Below are 15,352 nucleotides of genomic sequence, written 5' to 3' on the forward strand. Positions count from 1 at the left end.
AGACAACCCACGGGGATAGGACGGGGTCAAACTTTGTCCCCGTGTCATTCTCTAGGTGTGGATTGCTGGCACAGCCTGTGGGGATGCAAGTGCTGGAAGCCTCCAGACCTCAAAACACGTGAGAGGAGGGCTCTTCGGCATGTGAGCTGGAGGAATGAGGCTGAATGCACGTGCCATATGCCTAATGCATGTGACTTGGTATGTCTGGGACTGAGTTCAAAGCAGTTCAAATGAAGTTACCAGAAGTAAGTGTTTACTGTCAAAATACTTTAAATATGATCATTATAACTAAAAGAATGTGCCTTCCTATGATTTAAAAGTAGGGTCTGAATTGTCAAAGTTCTTTTTTTTCTAGGCAAAAAATTCTAGGAATTGTATTCCATCTCTCCTCATACTGTCAGTCTCATCTTGTTTATTGTCAAAATCGTTTCCTTTTCTGTCTGTTGTGGGAATCTTGTAGAGCTGAAGCCAAAATCCCCTGGCTTTTGGTAAAGGAGACACCGTTAGATTCATTACTCTGGCTGGGTGAGGGGGCGGAGGAGGAGTGCTAAAGTCAGATGCCCAGAAGCGCTTGGGTTGGATCCCACACTCAGCTACTAACCAATGGCATCTGCTGCACCTAAAAGCAAAAGAAAAACATAATACATCTTGTCTTCATTAGGAATCTACTATCATTTCTACAAACATAGCAACTACTACTTTTCATTTCTTCACTGATCGCAAACTTTGAGAGCCATACTTTGTGGGTTGTGTGAAATTATCTTATAATAGACGGATCACGTTTTTAGTGACTGCTTTGTAACCTTTCCTCTGTTTAAGCTCTCCAGTCTCACCCCCCTCTATTCACTAGACATGGTATGATCCAAGGAAATACCTTGTCCTGGCAGAGCTCAAAGAAAACCTCTTGCAGTTCTGAAGGCAGGCGGAAAAGAAGAGGGTCTGCAGGAGGAACTCGAAGCCCAGAGATGGTTTTAAAGATTCCCCTCCGCAGAGCGATCAGCCTCACCCCTGAGCATCACCCTTCATCAGGACCAGCAGAGCTAACGGGACCTGCTGCCCTGAAAATGGAAGTCAACGTGTTAGTGGTGGGAGCAGACGGCGTGGGGAAATCAGGTGAGGAGGGGAGCTTTCTATTTTCCCCAGGCTATCGGGAACCCAGCTCTGTCATAAAAAGGCACACAGAAGAGGCTACATGCTGACTTATTATTATTATTATTATTTTATTATTTTTACGATTCACAATGTGTAATGCTGCTGTAATCTGGCTTGATTGCAAACGTTGATTTTACTGCAGAAACGAATTTATATGCTTGTGTTTTTCTTTGTGATTATTAATCCATAGCACAGTAACTGTTCTCTTGAAAAGTTTAAATTGCTCTGAGGATAGTTGAAAGATAAGCTGTGCTTAGATTCAAACTTTTATGGCTCTGAGTCTGGCAAGAACCGCCGTTTTCAAAAGGGGAAAAAGGGATTTTCGATAATAGATCATGGTGACTTACATTGAGGAATTTCCCTCTCTCTCACACACACACACACAATCTGAGGTTTCAGATGATACAATGGAGGGTTAAGTGACTTGCCCGAGATCACAAGGAGTGTCATGATGCTTGGTTTTCCTGTTTCTCAGTCCCTAGCTCTAACCATTAGACTAGTCCTAATTAGCAGTGAACCTACAGTGTCTTTGAATCTCTGTACATAAAATCACTATGGAAAATCAAAGTTATGATCCTGCCATTATCCTGTGCTGTGAAAGTATGCTGGATACCCAGGCAAGCTTTCAATTTAGAATTTCTCCTCTATAGCATTGGAAACCACAAATTCAACTTTGTATTGTTCTTTTCCAGCTTTAACTGTCCGATTTTTAACCAGAAGATTCATTGGCGAGTATGGAGATTTGGGTGAGTGATGCAATGTATACAATTCTCTTGTGGGTGTTTGTGAACAACTGATTTTTGTGGAGTGGATTGTTTTATTTTATTTAGGCAATTACATCTTCTGGTAAACCTGCATCTATTTATTACTGTCATTATTATTGTTGTTACTGTACATTACCAAAGGTGTACTTACCACTTCTGAGAGACTATTCTTAAGAGTTTGTAAATAGTCTGATCAATTATTCAACTTTATACTTACCACACAAAGTTGTGTGTGCACTTTACTGAATAAGGTCAGTTGTGCGAACCTCTAGTGTACCTAGGAAGGGGCGGTCCGCCCCGGGTGCCAGCAGCGAGGGGGATGTATGGTGCAGGTGCACACTGTCGGCTCTCCTGGTCCCCTACCGCAGAGCAGAAAGTTGATGTCTGATGGGGCAGGAGACTGGCAGAGCCAACAGCACACACCTGCTTCGCACACCCCCTTGCTTGGAGGAGGGGAGTGTGCTCCGCCCTGGATGCCATATAAAGTAGGCATGCCGCTGGTACGCACAACTTAATTCTATAATTGGTTCAGTCCCGCGCGGAACTGCTGTTATAGAATTTGTCCTCAGAGTGCATCTTCCCTGCAGCTACATTTCAGCACCATTTCTTGAATTTACCCCTATATGGATAGAGTCCCTGAAAATCCCTACAGACTGCTTCAGCACTATGCGGATAATTCCAGGGCTGAAAGTTATCCTGTCCAGATAAAGTTAGGACAACAAATCCAGTTAGCTATCCAGATAACGATAACGATACCGGCCACAGTTCTACCCCGATATTCAGCATCAGCTGCTGTCTAGTTGCTGGCACTGAATACTCAGAGTTTTTTATTCGCAGCAGCTGATGTTTTTAAAGTACTGACTATGGTGGCTGAATATTGACTCATGGAAATTTTCATGTTTATTTTCCAGATAATTGGTATTCTTTGAGAGTACAAAGATCAGTGGAGGAGTAGCCTAGTGGTTAATGCAATGGTCAGAAAACCAGGGGAACTGGGTTCAATTCCCACTGTAGCTCTTTGTGACTCTGGGCAAGTCACTTAACTCTCCATTGCCCCAGGTACAAAATAAGTTCCGGTATATCAAATGCGAACCGCTTTGATTGTAACCACAGAAAGGCAGTACATCAAGTCCTATCCCCTATCCGTAACCCCCCCCCCCCCCCCTTCATGGTTAGTGTAGTGGCCTGATAATCAAGAAAACCTGGTTAAATTCCCACTGCAGCCCCTTGTGACTCTGGGCAAGTCACTCAACCCTCCATTGTCCCAAAATAAGTACCTGCATATAATATGCAAACTGCTTTGATTGTAACCACAGAAAGGTGGTATATCATATCCCAGCCCCTTTCCACAGGTACCAATGCTGGGTACCTCTTCCTGTACAATCAAATATGTACATTTGTGTTGCTTAGGCATTATCAACTTTACCACAGGCACATTGTAATCATCAGCGTCCTGTTGTAACGCATGTCCTTGTACGAGTCTTCAAATAATTGTGTACTTACTGGAAAAAATCAGTAATCCCATTAAAACAGTGCAAAATGGGACCAAAAGCTACTCGAATGTTCGTGCTTGCAGCTCAATCAATTCAATGACTGCTGGCACTTGTCATGTTTTATGTGTCCATATGAACAAGATAAATGTTAATCAGCTACAGACCGGTAGCAGCCCAAAATACTGACCCTGATTGCCATTACTATAGTTATTTTTTTTTAAAGTCTCATTTTCCCCTGAATTATATGAAAGTCACTAAAAATTGCGTGCGAAAATTTGGGCATGTGCCCAATTGTGTGTGCAATTTCTTTGAATAATGAGCTAAGTAGCACTGATAAATTGGCTTGTTAACAAGCAATTATTGCCACTAATTAGATTTAATTGGAATTTGCATGTGTAAATTTAGGTGCGGAATTCGCTCTTAAATTGTACACTCGAGTTTTGAAAGGGGGCGTGGAAATGGAAGATTCCTGGGCAGAACGGGGGCATTTCTTACATTTACGCGCATTGTTATAGAACGAGGGGGGATGCTCGCCTAATTTAGGTGCATACATTTGCATGACCTTTCAGTTGGAACAAATGGCCGCGCCTAAAGTTAGCCACGATTCCTGGGCGTAAACGCTGTTCTATAAACCATGTCTAAGAGCAGTTTATAGAATAGTGTTTTTTTTATTAGAACCGTTTTTTTTGGGGCGCCATATATAGAATTCACCTCTTTATGTGTAAAAATGCGACAGTACTGTACCCGGCAGCGAATACAGAAGAGCCCGTGACCATTTCTATTGTGTTGTGTGCAGGCCACATGTAGCAGCAGCATTCAGGGAAAACGGGCTTAAACGTCACATAGCTACGGGTGAGAGTTCCTTTCTAAGCTCCCTGTATTCAGAAAGAATCTCATGGGCTGCCCTGTAATCTGCCCGCTCACCACAAGAGGTCATGCTCCTGCTGCCAGGGGCAACCAGTGGTATTTGACCCAGGCCCTTACATGACACTTTTACCACCTTGATTTATTTCTCCCCTCCCTCTTTGTAGTGGAACTGCAGTACAGAAAGGTTTAAACCCTCCCTTACTTAGACATGCAAGAGCAGGAAGGACTAAACTTGAAGCCAGGCTCCCCTAATTTCCTGCAGCTAAAGGGGCTGCATTTCTTACGTACGAGAGTGGGCTAACACAAAACACTGCAGGCAACTGTAGGGAAACCTGAGGGCAGAATTTCAGCCTGGAATACATTTCCCTCAGAGAGAATGTGGCCTCGTGGGTAATATGTTTAAAAATAGTTGGTCATGGCAGGAGTTCCTCCCTCACCACAATTAGCGGAGCTGGCGTGGGAGGTTTGAAACCAGTAGTAGCTCTGCCAGCTCAGCCTACAAAACCATTCTGAGAGCTCAGAGCGACACAAGCCACCCCTCCCACACTTCGATATAGGATTTAATGTTCAGCTTCAAAGCCGTTTTCCAAGCTTTAATTAAAATATCTATTAAAAGAAATGTGTGGAAAGAGAACAGCTGATCTAGGAACTGCATTTCCCAATGTCACAGATGGATCTAATTTGGATAAGAACGGTCATATGATTTATTAACAGTGATACTTTTGTTCTCTTGTGTGAGTACATGGAGCCAAGTTCAGAATTCATAATTGCAATCCCCCCCCCCCCCCTGGATAAGAGAGAATGTTGCTGCCTCATGGCCGCTGTGAATGGTTGCTGGATGAGCAGGTGGCTGATTGCACTGTGCACAGTAGAGGTGGCTATAGCACGGGGAATGCAGAATTCATTGTGGAAGAACCAGTATGTGGTCAGGCCCGTGCCAAGGGTCTATGCCGCCCCCCCGCAGACGAACTGTTGGCGCCCCCCTGCAGAAGAACAGTTGGCGCCCCCCCGCAGAAGAACAGTTGGCGCGCGCGCGCCCCTCTCCCCCCCCCCCCCCCGTGAAGATGATCGCTGCGCGCCCTGGGGGCCTTTAAAGCTTTTACTTGCAGTCGCAGCAGCGTCTGTGAAAGCGGAGCGCTGCCGACGTCTCCCTTCCCTTCGCGCGCTCTTGGTTCCCTCAGTGTCCGCCTTCTTCTGACGTCAGAAGAAGGCGGAACACTGAGGAAACCAACGAGTGCAAGGGAAGGGAGACGTCGGCAGCGCTCCATTTTCACAGACGCTGCTGCGACTGCAAGTAAAAGATTTAAAGGCCTCGGTGGCGCGGGGCGAGGGTAAGCACTGCGGCGGCGCCCTCCAGAGTTGGGTGCCCTCCTGCGGTGCTTACCCCGCTTACCGCATTGGCACGGCCCTGTATGTGGTATGCATCTCCACGCCCCATTTCTGCAAATTGCCCAGCACTGAAATAGCTGTTTGATTGAATCAATGGCTGGCGAATGTCAGGAACAGACAAACAGACGAAAGAACTGTCCTGAGTGCTTAGCCCAGGTCAGATAAGGAGAAGGGGGAGGAAGAGCAATTTTGATTTCCAATTATTCTTTCTGGTGTCCAGGACTAGAACAGCTGAACCTAGTTACGTATGTTAAAGCCGGCTCACCTTCCTGGCAAAACCTATGGAGAGACATCAATGGTTTAAGACAATTGCAGTCTTCTCATACAAGCTGAAAGCGTAACTAATTTAAAATGCAGGTATGGTGGGTTCAAAGCCCCTCTTGCGCGGTGGAAGTGGTGTGCTCAGGTTAGGGGAGAGAAGAAAGACAGCTGCTATGAACGTGATGACCCCAGCCAGTGAGCATCTCTGAGGATGTTCCTCAGACCCTCAGCCCTTGGGGATACCAGTGACACCCCTCGGAGAGAGGGAGCAGCAGAAAAACTGCAAGGGAGAAAAGTATAAGGAAACATAACCTGTTTTGTTTTCTTGTCGTTGTCACAGAATCCATATACAGTCACAATGTTACCGTGGATGGAAAAGATGTTCTGTTCAATATTTGGGATTTTCCATATTCACAGGTCAGTTCAGCGCTTGCTTTGACTTTTGTTGAAATATAAAGAATCAGTTACATGCTCTGGTGAGAAAATACTAAGCACAGTCCCTGACAGGACACCATAATATTTAACCATCTCTCTGACCTCTTGTGCAAATTTCTTTAAATCAGTCACCGTACTTTCTAACTCTTCTTACTCTCTTACCTATCTATGGGGCCTTTTTACAAAGGCGTGCTGAAAAATGACCTGTGGTAGTGTAGACGTGTTTTGGGCGTGCGCAGAATCATTTTTCAGCGCACCTGTAAAAAATGTCTTTTTAAAATTTTTGCCGAAAATGGACGTGCAGCAAAATGAAAATTGCCACGCGTGGGTCTGAGACCTTACCGCCATCCTTTGACCTAGTGGTAAGGTCTCACGTGGTAACCGGGCAGTAATGGTCTACGCACATAAAATGCCGATTACTGCCTGATTACCGCCCGCGCACCAGAAAATAAAACTATTTTCCGACACGCGTAGCTGACGTGCGTCAAAAATGAAATTACCGCAAAGGCCACACAGTAGCCGGGCGGTAACTCAAAATTGGCGTGTGTTGGCGCCTACCAGCTTAGTAAAAGGCCCCCCCCATATTTTCCATCTTTGCTTTACCCTTCACTATCAATTAATAATGTTCTATTGCGTTTTGTGTTGACATTGTAAGCAGTATACTATCCTGCTTATAATCGAACGAGAAAAACGCCCAAGTTCCGACCTAAATCGGGAGATGGACGTTTATCTCACAAAAACGAATAAAGCGGTATAATCGAAAGCCGATTTTTGGACGTTTTCAACTGCACTCCGTCGCGGATGCGGACAAAGTTTATGGGGGCGTGTCAGAGGTGTGGCGAAGGCGGAACTGGGGCGTGGTTATCTGCCGAACAAAGATGGGCGCATTTCACTGATAATGGGAAAAAAGTATGCGTTTTTAGCTAGAATTTAGGACACTTTTCCTGGACCCTGTTTTTTCACGAATAAGGCCCCAAAAAGTGCCCTAAATGACCAGATGACCACTGGAGGGAATCGGGGATGACCTCCCCTGACTCCCCCAGTGGTCACTAACCCCCTCCCACCACAAAAAAATGATGTTTCACAACTTTTTATTTTCACCCTCAAATGTCATACCCAGCTCCCTGGCAGCAGTATGCAGGTCACTGGAGGAGTTGTTAGGGGGTGCAGTGGACTTCAGGCAGGTGGACCCAGGCCCATCCCCCCTACCTGTTACAATTGTGCTGCTTAATGCTTATTAGTCGTCCAACCCCCCCAAACCCACTGTACCCACATGTAGGTGCCCCCCTTCACCCCTTAGGGCTATAGTAATGGTGTAGACTTGTGGGCAGTGGGTTTTGAGGGGGATTTGGGGGGCTCAACACACAAGGGAAGGGTGCTATGCACCTGGGAGCTCTTTTACCTGTTTGTTTGGTTTTGTAAAAGTGCCCCCTAGGGTGCCCGGTTGATGTCCTGGCATGTGAGGGGGACCAGTGCACTACGAATCCTGGCCCCTCCCACGAATAAATGTCTTGGATTTATTCGTTTTTGAGCTGGGCGCTTTCATTTTCCATTATCGCTGAAAAACAAAAACGCCCAGCTCACACATTGTTGAATAAAACATGGGCGTCTATTTTTTTCGAAAATACGGTTCGGTCCGCCCCTTCACGGACCCGTTCTCGGAGATAAACGCCCATGGAGATAGGCGTTTTTGTTCGATTATGCCCCTCCATGCCACACTTTGTATTGCTATTTGAATATTTTTACTGCTGTAATTGCCTATTGCTCATGTTTGATCTATTCTTACTGTACACGTCCTTGAGTGAATTCCTTCAAAAAGGCGGTTAATAAATCCTAATAAATAAATATAAACTTTATCTGCCAGAGAGCCATGTGTTCAGGAAGAAGATTTAGTCTTGCAAGTACCATTTGCTTCCCATCCCAGCTGCCCTGAAGGGTGAGGAATAGTAACATACATAGTAACATAGTAGATGACGGCAGAAAAAGACCTGCACAGTCCATCCAGTCTGCCCAACATAGGAAGTATATGTGGATTTATTCTTCAGGACATTCTTTCCCATCTTGCTGTTGGGGCCTGAATCACTACTGTTTTTCTTCCATAGACACAGTGGGGGATTCTATAAATGGTGCTCAAAAATAGTCATTGGAAAAAAATCCACACCCAGCGCTATTCTGTACAGAGCATTCCGGGCTGAGCATGCTTACAATGAATTCCTGCACCCAACATTGAGCACAAGGATTTATGCCTGCTGAAACCTGGTGAAAATCCTGGCCTGCAAGTTGTTGCGTGACCCCAGTATACTATAACACTACACCTAAATATTTGAAACGCCTTTGACCCCCCCCCCCCCCTCCCATGCTTCCTTTTGGATTTCACGTGAAACATTTTGGACATGCTCCATTGTAGAATAGGGTGTAGGGCAGATGCATCTTAAAGCCAAATTAATGCCAATTAAGGGCCAGTTAACTCTAATTAATGCCAATAATTGATTGTTAGCACGCAATTGACTAATTAGTTTGCATGCTCTTCTGGGCTCTGCACCCAAATTTGGGCAACCTTTATAGAATCCAGGAGAGAGTGGTAGAAAATCTGTAGAGAATCAGGCTCTGCATTAGCTTCTAGAGTTTTTACATCTAAATTTATTTCTGATCTTTCTATGGATTAAGCCTGTACCACTTGAGAAGACAGTTCTCAAAGCCATTTACCTGGGTAAAGAGCTACAGCAGCGTTCTTCATGGCGAGGCCCAGGGGCCAGTGGCAACCCCTGTCCACCCTAAATGTGGCCCCCTGTCTCTTCCCCACTCTAGAAGCACCACATCTATTACCTCCTTCATCCAGCTCGCTGTAAATCTGAGCCAGGTGCTGCCCAAGCTTCTTCAGGATCGGGCAATAAACTGCTCAGATTTGTTGAAGTCATGTGGTGCCAGAAGAAAATTGAATAGCTGATCCTGAGACTGCGCTATGAACAAATCTATGGCGCAGATATAGGAGGATTAAAAAACTGGTGGAACAGCCAGCTTGAACGGGTTGAAAGTGGAGTCAGGATGGTGAAAGGTTGACTGGATGTTGGTTAGGACTAGCTCGGATGGAGCGGGGGAACAAGAATATAGAATGTTTGGGGGGAGACGGGCTTAGGGAAAGAGGGAATATGTGTGTGTGAGGAGGGAGGGGGGGATAGTCTTTATTTTAGTTACCCAAATTACTCCAAATGTGCCTGAGCGGCCAAGTTGACCATATCAGAGGAGGAAATCCCTCAGGACAGCTGTCTCATTGCAGAACTCCCTTCCCCTCCCCAGTGTGCCATTTGCTTTGTCCAGCAATGACCTTGGCTCTTACTCTGAAGTTTTTTTGACAACATGGCCCCCATAAAAATCCCATCGCGCACAACCTATAAAGGGGCATGGCCATGGAAGGGGCATGGGCGGGTCAGGGTGTTCCTAAAATGTACACACAGTGTTATAGAATACCGGGGATGTGCGCCCAAATTGGGCGCTGGCAATTACTCCTGGTTTCAACAGGTATAAGCCCTGGCACCCAAATTTGGGAGACTGGGCGTCTAAATGGCAGATGACGTTTAATGTGAGCAAGTGCAAAGTGATGCATGTGGGAAAGAGGAACCCGAATTATAGCTATGTCATGCAAGGTTCCACATTAGGAGTCACGGACCAAGAAAGGGATCTAGGTGTCGTCGTTGATGATATGTTGAAACCTTCTGCTCAGTGTGCTGCTGTGGCTCAGAAAGCAAATAGAATGTTAGGTATTATTAGGAAAAGAATGGAAAACAAAAATGAGGATGTTATAATGCCTTTGTATCGTTCCATGGTGCGACCGCACCTCGAATATTGGGTTCAATTCTGGTCGCCGCATCTCAAAAAAGATATAGTGGAATTAGAAAAGGTGCAGAGAAGGGCGACGAACATGATAAAGGGGATGGGATGACTTCCCTATGAGGAAAGGCTAAAGCAGCTAGGGCTCTTCAACTTGGAGAAAAGGCGGCTGAGGGGAGATATGATAGAGGTCTATAAAATAATGAGTGGAGTTGAACGGGTAGATGTAAAGCATCTGTTTACACTTTCCAAAAATACTAGGACTAGGGGGCATGCGATGAAGCTACAATGTAGTAAATTTAAAACGAATCGGAGAACATGTTTCTTCACTCAATGTGTAATTAAACTCTGGAATTCATTGCCAGAGAATGTGGTAAAGGCGGTTAGCTTAGCGGGGTTTAAAAAACGTTTGGACGGCTTCCTAAAGGAAAAGTCCATAGACCGTTATTAAATGGACTTGGGGAAAATCCACTATTTCTGGGAAAAGCAGTATAAAATGTTTTGTACATTTTTGGGATCTTGCCGGGTATCTGTGTCCTGGATTGGCCACTGTTGGAAACAGGATGCTGGGCTCGATGGACCTTTGGTCTTTCCCAGTATGGCAATACTTATGTACTTATGAAATCGGCACTCAGTGCTATTCTATAGAAAAGCTTTGAGTGCCGATATTTGATCGCCAGATACTGAATGTAGCCCATAATGTATGCACACTAAAAGACAGAAACTCCTGGGGATGCAGTTTGGGAAGAGATGGGACAGAGGTGCGATGCATTCTCATGTTTTATAAAATATGCAAGTATACTCATATTCACCACCATATTAACTATTTTTTTAGATTGTTCTTTATTAAATTGCAAATATCAAACTTACTAAAATCGTTAAGCCAACAATAACACAGATAACACACACTCTCTCACACCCCACATTCATCCGTGCCTTGTGCCAGATCTTACTAATACATCATATACCTTACTACCACAGTGACCCCACCCAGCACTTCTTTTTACAAGTAACAAGTGACGGTTGTTTTAACACATTCATTTAAATCATTTACAGCGTCCTTTACTTGTCAACCACGCCATACTGTACCAACTTCTTAAACAACTGTCCTGTTAAACGCTTTGTTAATTGTCCATATTGTGTGGATTGTCCCGACAGCGCCCTTATCCGATCAACCACGCTGTACTTGATACCAGCTTCTTAAGGAGCAATCCTAATAAGCGCTGTGTTGATTATTCATATTGTCCATTAATCAATCGTTAAACTCATATTGTTTCCAGAATGTTCTCCTCCACTATTCACTTTCCATAACCAACGATCCTCACTGTCATGAGTAGTTTCCACTGCTGCATCTGGATCCTCAAGGCCTGGTCTTCACAACAGCTCCCTCTATCACACACAGTACCCCGCACCCCGCAAGTATTACTCATAGAGGACACAACATATTTACATGAACGACCTAGGTCATACATGCACGACCTAGGTCATACATGTACGACCTAGTGGACCTCCCACCCAGGAATGCCAAAAGATCTGCCCCTACTTTTCTTCAGTTACACTTCCCCAGTTGCAAGGGATTAAAATACAATTAACGAAATAACCAACTTTCGGAAATAGTTAAAAACCTATCTCTTCGCTAAAGCTTACCATGAGAATCCATAACTAACCACAACATACCACCACGACTCCTTGACTATGACTGTCTCTTTTCTATAACTGTTTGTAAGCCACATTGAGCCTGCAAACGGGTGGGAAAATGTGGGATACAAGTGCAATAAATAATAATTTACACCTTATCTAGGCAGGTTTATATTTGTCTGGGAGAATTTGCACATTCCTTGGGTTTGTTCATGTTATACAGGCACAGAGGCAGCCATGTTGCCTTCAATGGGTGCTTTATTGGAACTTTATAGGTACCTTGTTATGAAATTATGCTCCCCTCGCCCTCCAACCTCCACATTGCACATAGGTTTCTATAGCATGCATACTTTTAGCCTGGTTAAAAAGAGGCTGTTATAGACGTGTGCTTTGGTTGGAGGAGTAAAATGTCAAGGCTACGTAAGCAACATCACAGAAGGGGAGGCGGATGCACTGAATACCCTCGCAGTAGAGACAAAAACAGTGATGGAATTCAAAAAGGCATGGGATAAACACAGAATGTGGGTGGAGGACCCCCTGCAGCTTGGAGGGAATGCTTGCATGTGAGCTGCCATTTTATTTTCACACCAGAAGCTTCTTGCTTCACTGAGGGAGGGCCCAAAATATCCCTTTTTAGGGCATATAATGAGCTATCACCACTTCTGCTGCTTGGAATACCATAGTCCCCCTCATTTCATGTCTCCCTGGTATCTTGGAATCATTTCCACACTCTTAACACACCTAAGCCTGAATGTGTCTGAATTTATCTTAATCTTTTTCTTTATCCAGAAGATACAAAGCTCTGAGGTTTCTCCTGAATTTAGGCTTTCCAATGACAGAGCACTGCATGCCCCTTATTTCACCCCCCCCCCGTGCCGGGAGTGCTCACTGGAGTGAATAGGGATTAATACGCTGTGCTACCGCAATGGCATCAGCTGGTTCCAGACGTAGTTGCCTTTAGATGAATGTTTTATAGTTTAGTCCTGGAGGCACCCCAGCCAGTCAGGTTTTTAGGATATCCCCAATGAATATTCATGAGAGCAGGGGCGTAGCCAGAAACCCAGTTTTGGGTGGGCCTGGGCCCAAGATGGGTGGGCAGAACTTCGCCTCGTCCCACAAGTGATATGGTCTCACCTTCTCTCGCCTGCATGCCATATGGTCTCTCAAACATCTCCCCTCCCCCGCATACCTTTTAAATAGCAGATTTTCACCGGCAGCGAACAGCAACTAATACACACTGCTCATGTTGGCCCCACAGCCTTCCCTCTGATGCAACTTCCTGTTTCCGCATAGGTGGGGGAATACATCAGAGGGAAGTATGTATCAGTCGCTGCTCACTGGAGGCGAAGATCTGCTGTTTACAAGGTACCCAGGAGGGACAGTTGTTGGGAGTTTTCGGCTGGTGGGGCTTGGGGATCCCTGCCAGTCACATCATAGGTGTGCTGCTACTGGGTGGGCCTGAGCCCAAAGTGGGTGGGCCTGGGCCCATCCCGGCCCACCCTTGGCTACGCCACTGCATGAGAGAGATTTGCATACAGTGGAGGCAGAGCATGCAGATCTCTCTCATGAATATTCATTGTGGATATCCTGGAAACCTGACTGCCTAGGGTACCTTCAGGATCAGGTTTGGAAACCACTGGTTTAAGGATAGGAGGACACCTTTTGTTAGAAGCCCAAATGCTTAACTCTTCTTCCTCCTCCATCCTTTCCCAGGATCATTCCGATGAGAACTTCACAGAAGAGGAAAAACGGATACAGTGGGCTGATGGCTTTGTTCTCGTCTACAGCATCTGTGACCGTGCCAGCTTCAGCATCATTCACCAGAAGGTTCAGGTTATCAAGGCAGCCAAAGAGTATCTGGGACTGGAGAAGGTGCCCATTGTCATTGTAGGCAATAAGCGGGACCTGCACCACAGACGTACAGTATCTAGCGAAGAGGGCAGGCTCCTAGCACTTTCCATGGACTGTGAGTTTTATGAGGTCTCAGCTGCAGAAGCCTATCATGGTGTCTTGCTGGTCTTCCATGGACTGCTAGATAAGATCAAGGAATCCAAGTTGACAACAAAGAAGGGGACTGGGATTCGTGGCATTGTCAAAAGCATGTCAGCAGTGTTTGCCAGGAGGAGGACAGACTCTCTCTAAACTTTAGAGCTAATCCAATATCTTTTTCTCCTATTTGTCCCCTATTCTAAGGAGAATGACCACTTGGTTACTCTCCAGGGTTTATTGACTGAGAAATACTTTCTAGCCACCTGTTCTTTTCTCCTGCTCATCACAGACTTAATCTTTTGGCACTGCAAAAGATTTAGCCGTAATCGTGGAGATGCTTCAGAGCACGTAGGTGTTTCTCTCTGTCACACAGAGCCGGTACAAGAATATTAAATACAAACCTTCAGCCTTGTGTCTCCTCCTACGCTTTTAAGCTTTTAGTCTCTCCACTGAGATTTTGATAATTAAACATAACAATCATGGTCCCCCGCTTTTACAGCAGTGGCTCTCAAACCTATCTTGGGGGACCACCAGCCAGTCAGGTTTTCAAGATATCCCTAATGAATATGCATGGAAGATTTGCATACAATGGAGATGACTGGCATGCATATTCATTAGGGATATCCTGAAAACCGGACTGACTGGTGGTTCCTCGGGACAGGTTTAAAACCCACTGCTTTACAGAACAATCCTGTAAAAGCACATAATTGGAAATCATACTTTTAATATTAAACTTTTCTTCCAGAGATATAATACATAAGGCCAGTTTCTAAAAGGCATTTGAAAAGTGCTCACCCTCCCTGCAGCTAAAAGATCAAGTTTATGTAGAGGTCATGACCTAGGGTTCTGCCTTGACTGTAGCAGCTCTTTGCTGCCCCTTCGAAGATGCCACTCTAGGCAGCTCCCTAGGCTGCCTCATTGTTAAAACCAGCCCTGATTTTTGGAGCAGTTGGCTGTGAATTGTTAACTGGACAAACAGCGTATTATTTTACCCTAGATATACCAGCACCCCTTCCAGCTAGCCCTTCCCTATCTTCGACCCCTAATGTGCCTGAAACATACCTACCTTATTCGACCCTAACATCACATTGTATTTGTTCCTCTACCGGACTTGGCGAACGCCTTTACGGTACTATGTAAGCCACATTGAGCCTGCAAATAGGTGGGAAAATGTGGGATACAAATGTAACAAATAAATAAATAAAATACACTTATCTAGCTATCACAAGTTCCCTTCACAGAGTGCAGACATTTTGATCTCCATAGTATATGCCTGTTGGTTTCAGTGGTACAGTCTTTGGTTGCTGCATTAAAAAGCAGCTCTCCTATAAGAGAAAAACCAAACCAAAATAATTTTACCACTAATTAGAAGAAGTAAGGCAAAGCCCCTGAAATAAAGAGCATGTACAAGCATTTATATCACATGGGCTTTCTTTAGACAGAATGGAATAAATATTTCTTTCCCACAGACACTCGGGGGTGTAGTTATCAACGTGGGCTAGTGTTAAGACGTGTTATTTTACCACTAACTCATTT

General features: G+C 45.0%; 1 protein-coding gene across 1 annotated transcript; it reads left to right on the forward strand.

Annotated features, from left to right (window-relative positions):
* The first annotated feature begins 714 nt into the window (after nt 1-714).
* Nucleotides 715-14,392, forward strand: LOC115460671 (ras-related and estrogen-regulated growth inhibitor-like protein). Its single transcript, XM_030190438.1, has 5 exons — nt 715-742; nt 828-1,113; nt 1,845-1,898; nt 6,267-6,343; nt 13,541-14,392. Exons 2-5 carry the CDS (start codon nt 858-860, stop codon nt 13,967-13,969), a joined length of 816 nt encoding a protein of 271 aa, XP_030046298.1. The 5' UTR covers nt 715-742; nt 828-857; the 3' UTR covers nt 13,970-14,392.
* The last annotated feature ends 960 nt before the right edge of the window (nt 14,393-15,352 follow it).

Source organism: Microcaecilia unicolor, chromosome 1, assembly GCF_901765095.1.
Source record: "Microcaecilia unicolor chromosome 1, aMicUni1.1, whole genome shotgun sequence".
Taxonomy (NCBI): domain Eukaryota; kingdom Metazoa; phylum Chordata; class Amphibia; order Gymnophiona; family Siphonopidae; genus Microcaecilia; species Microcaecilia unicolor.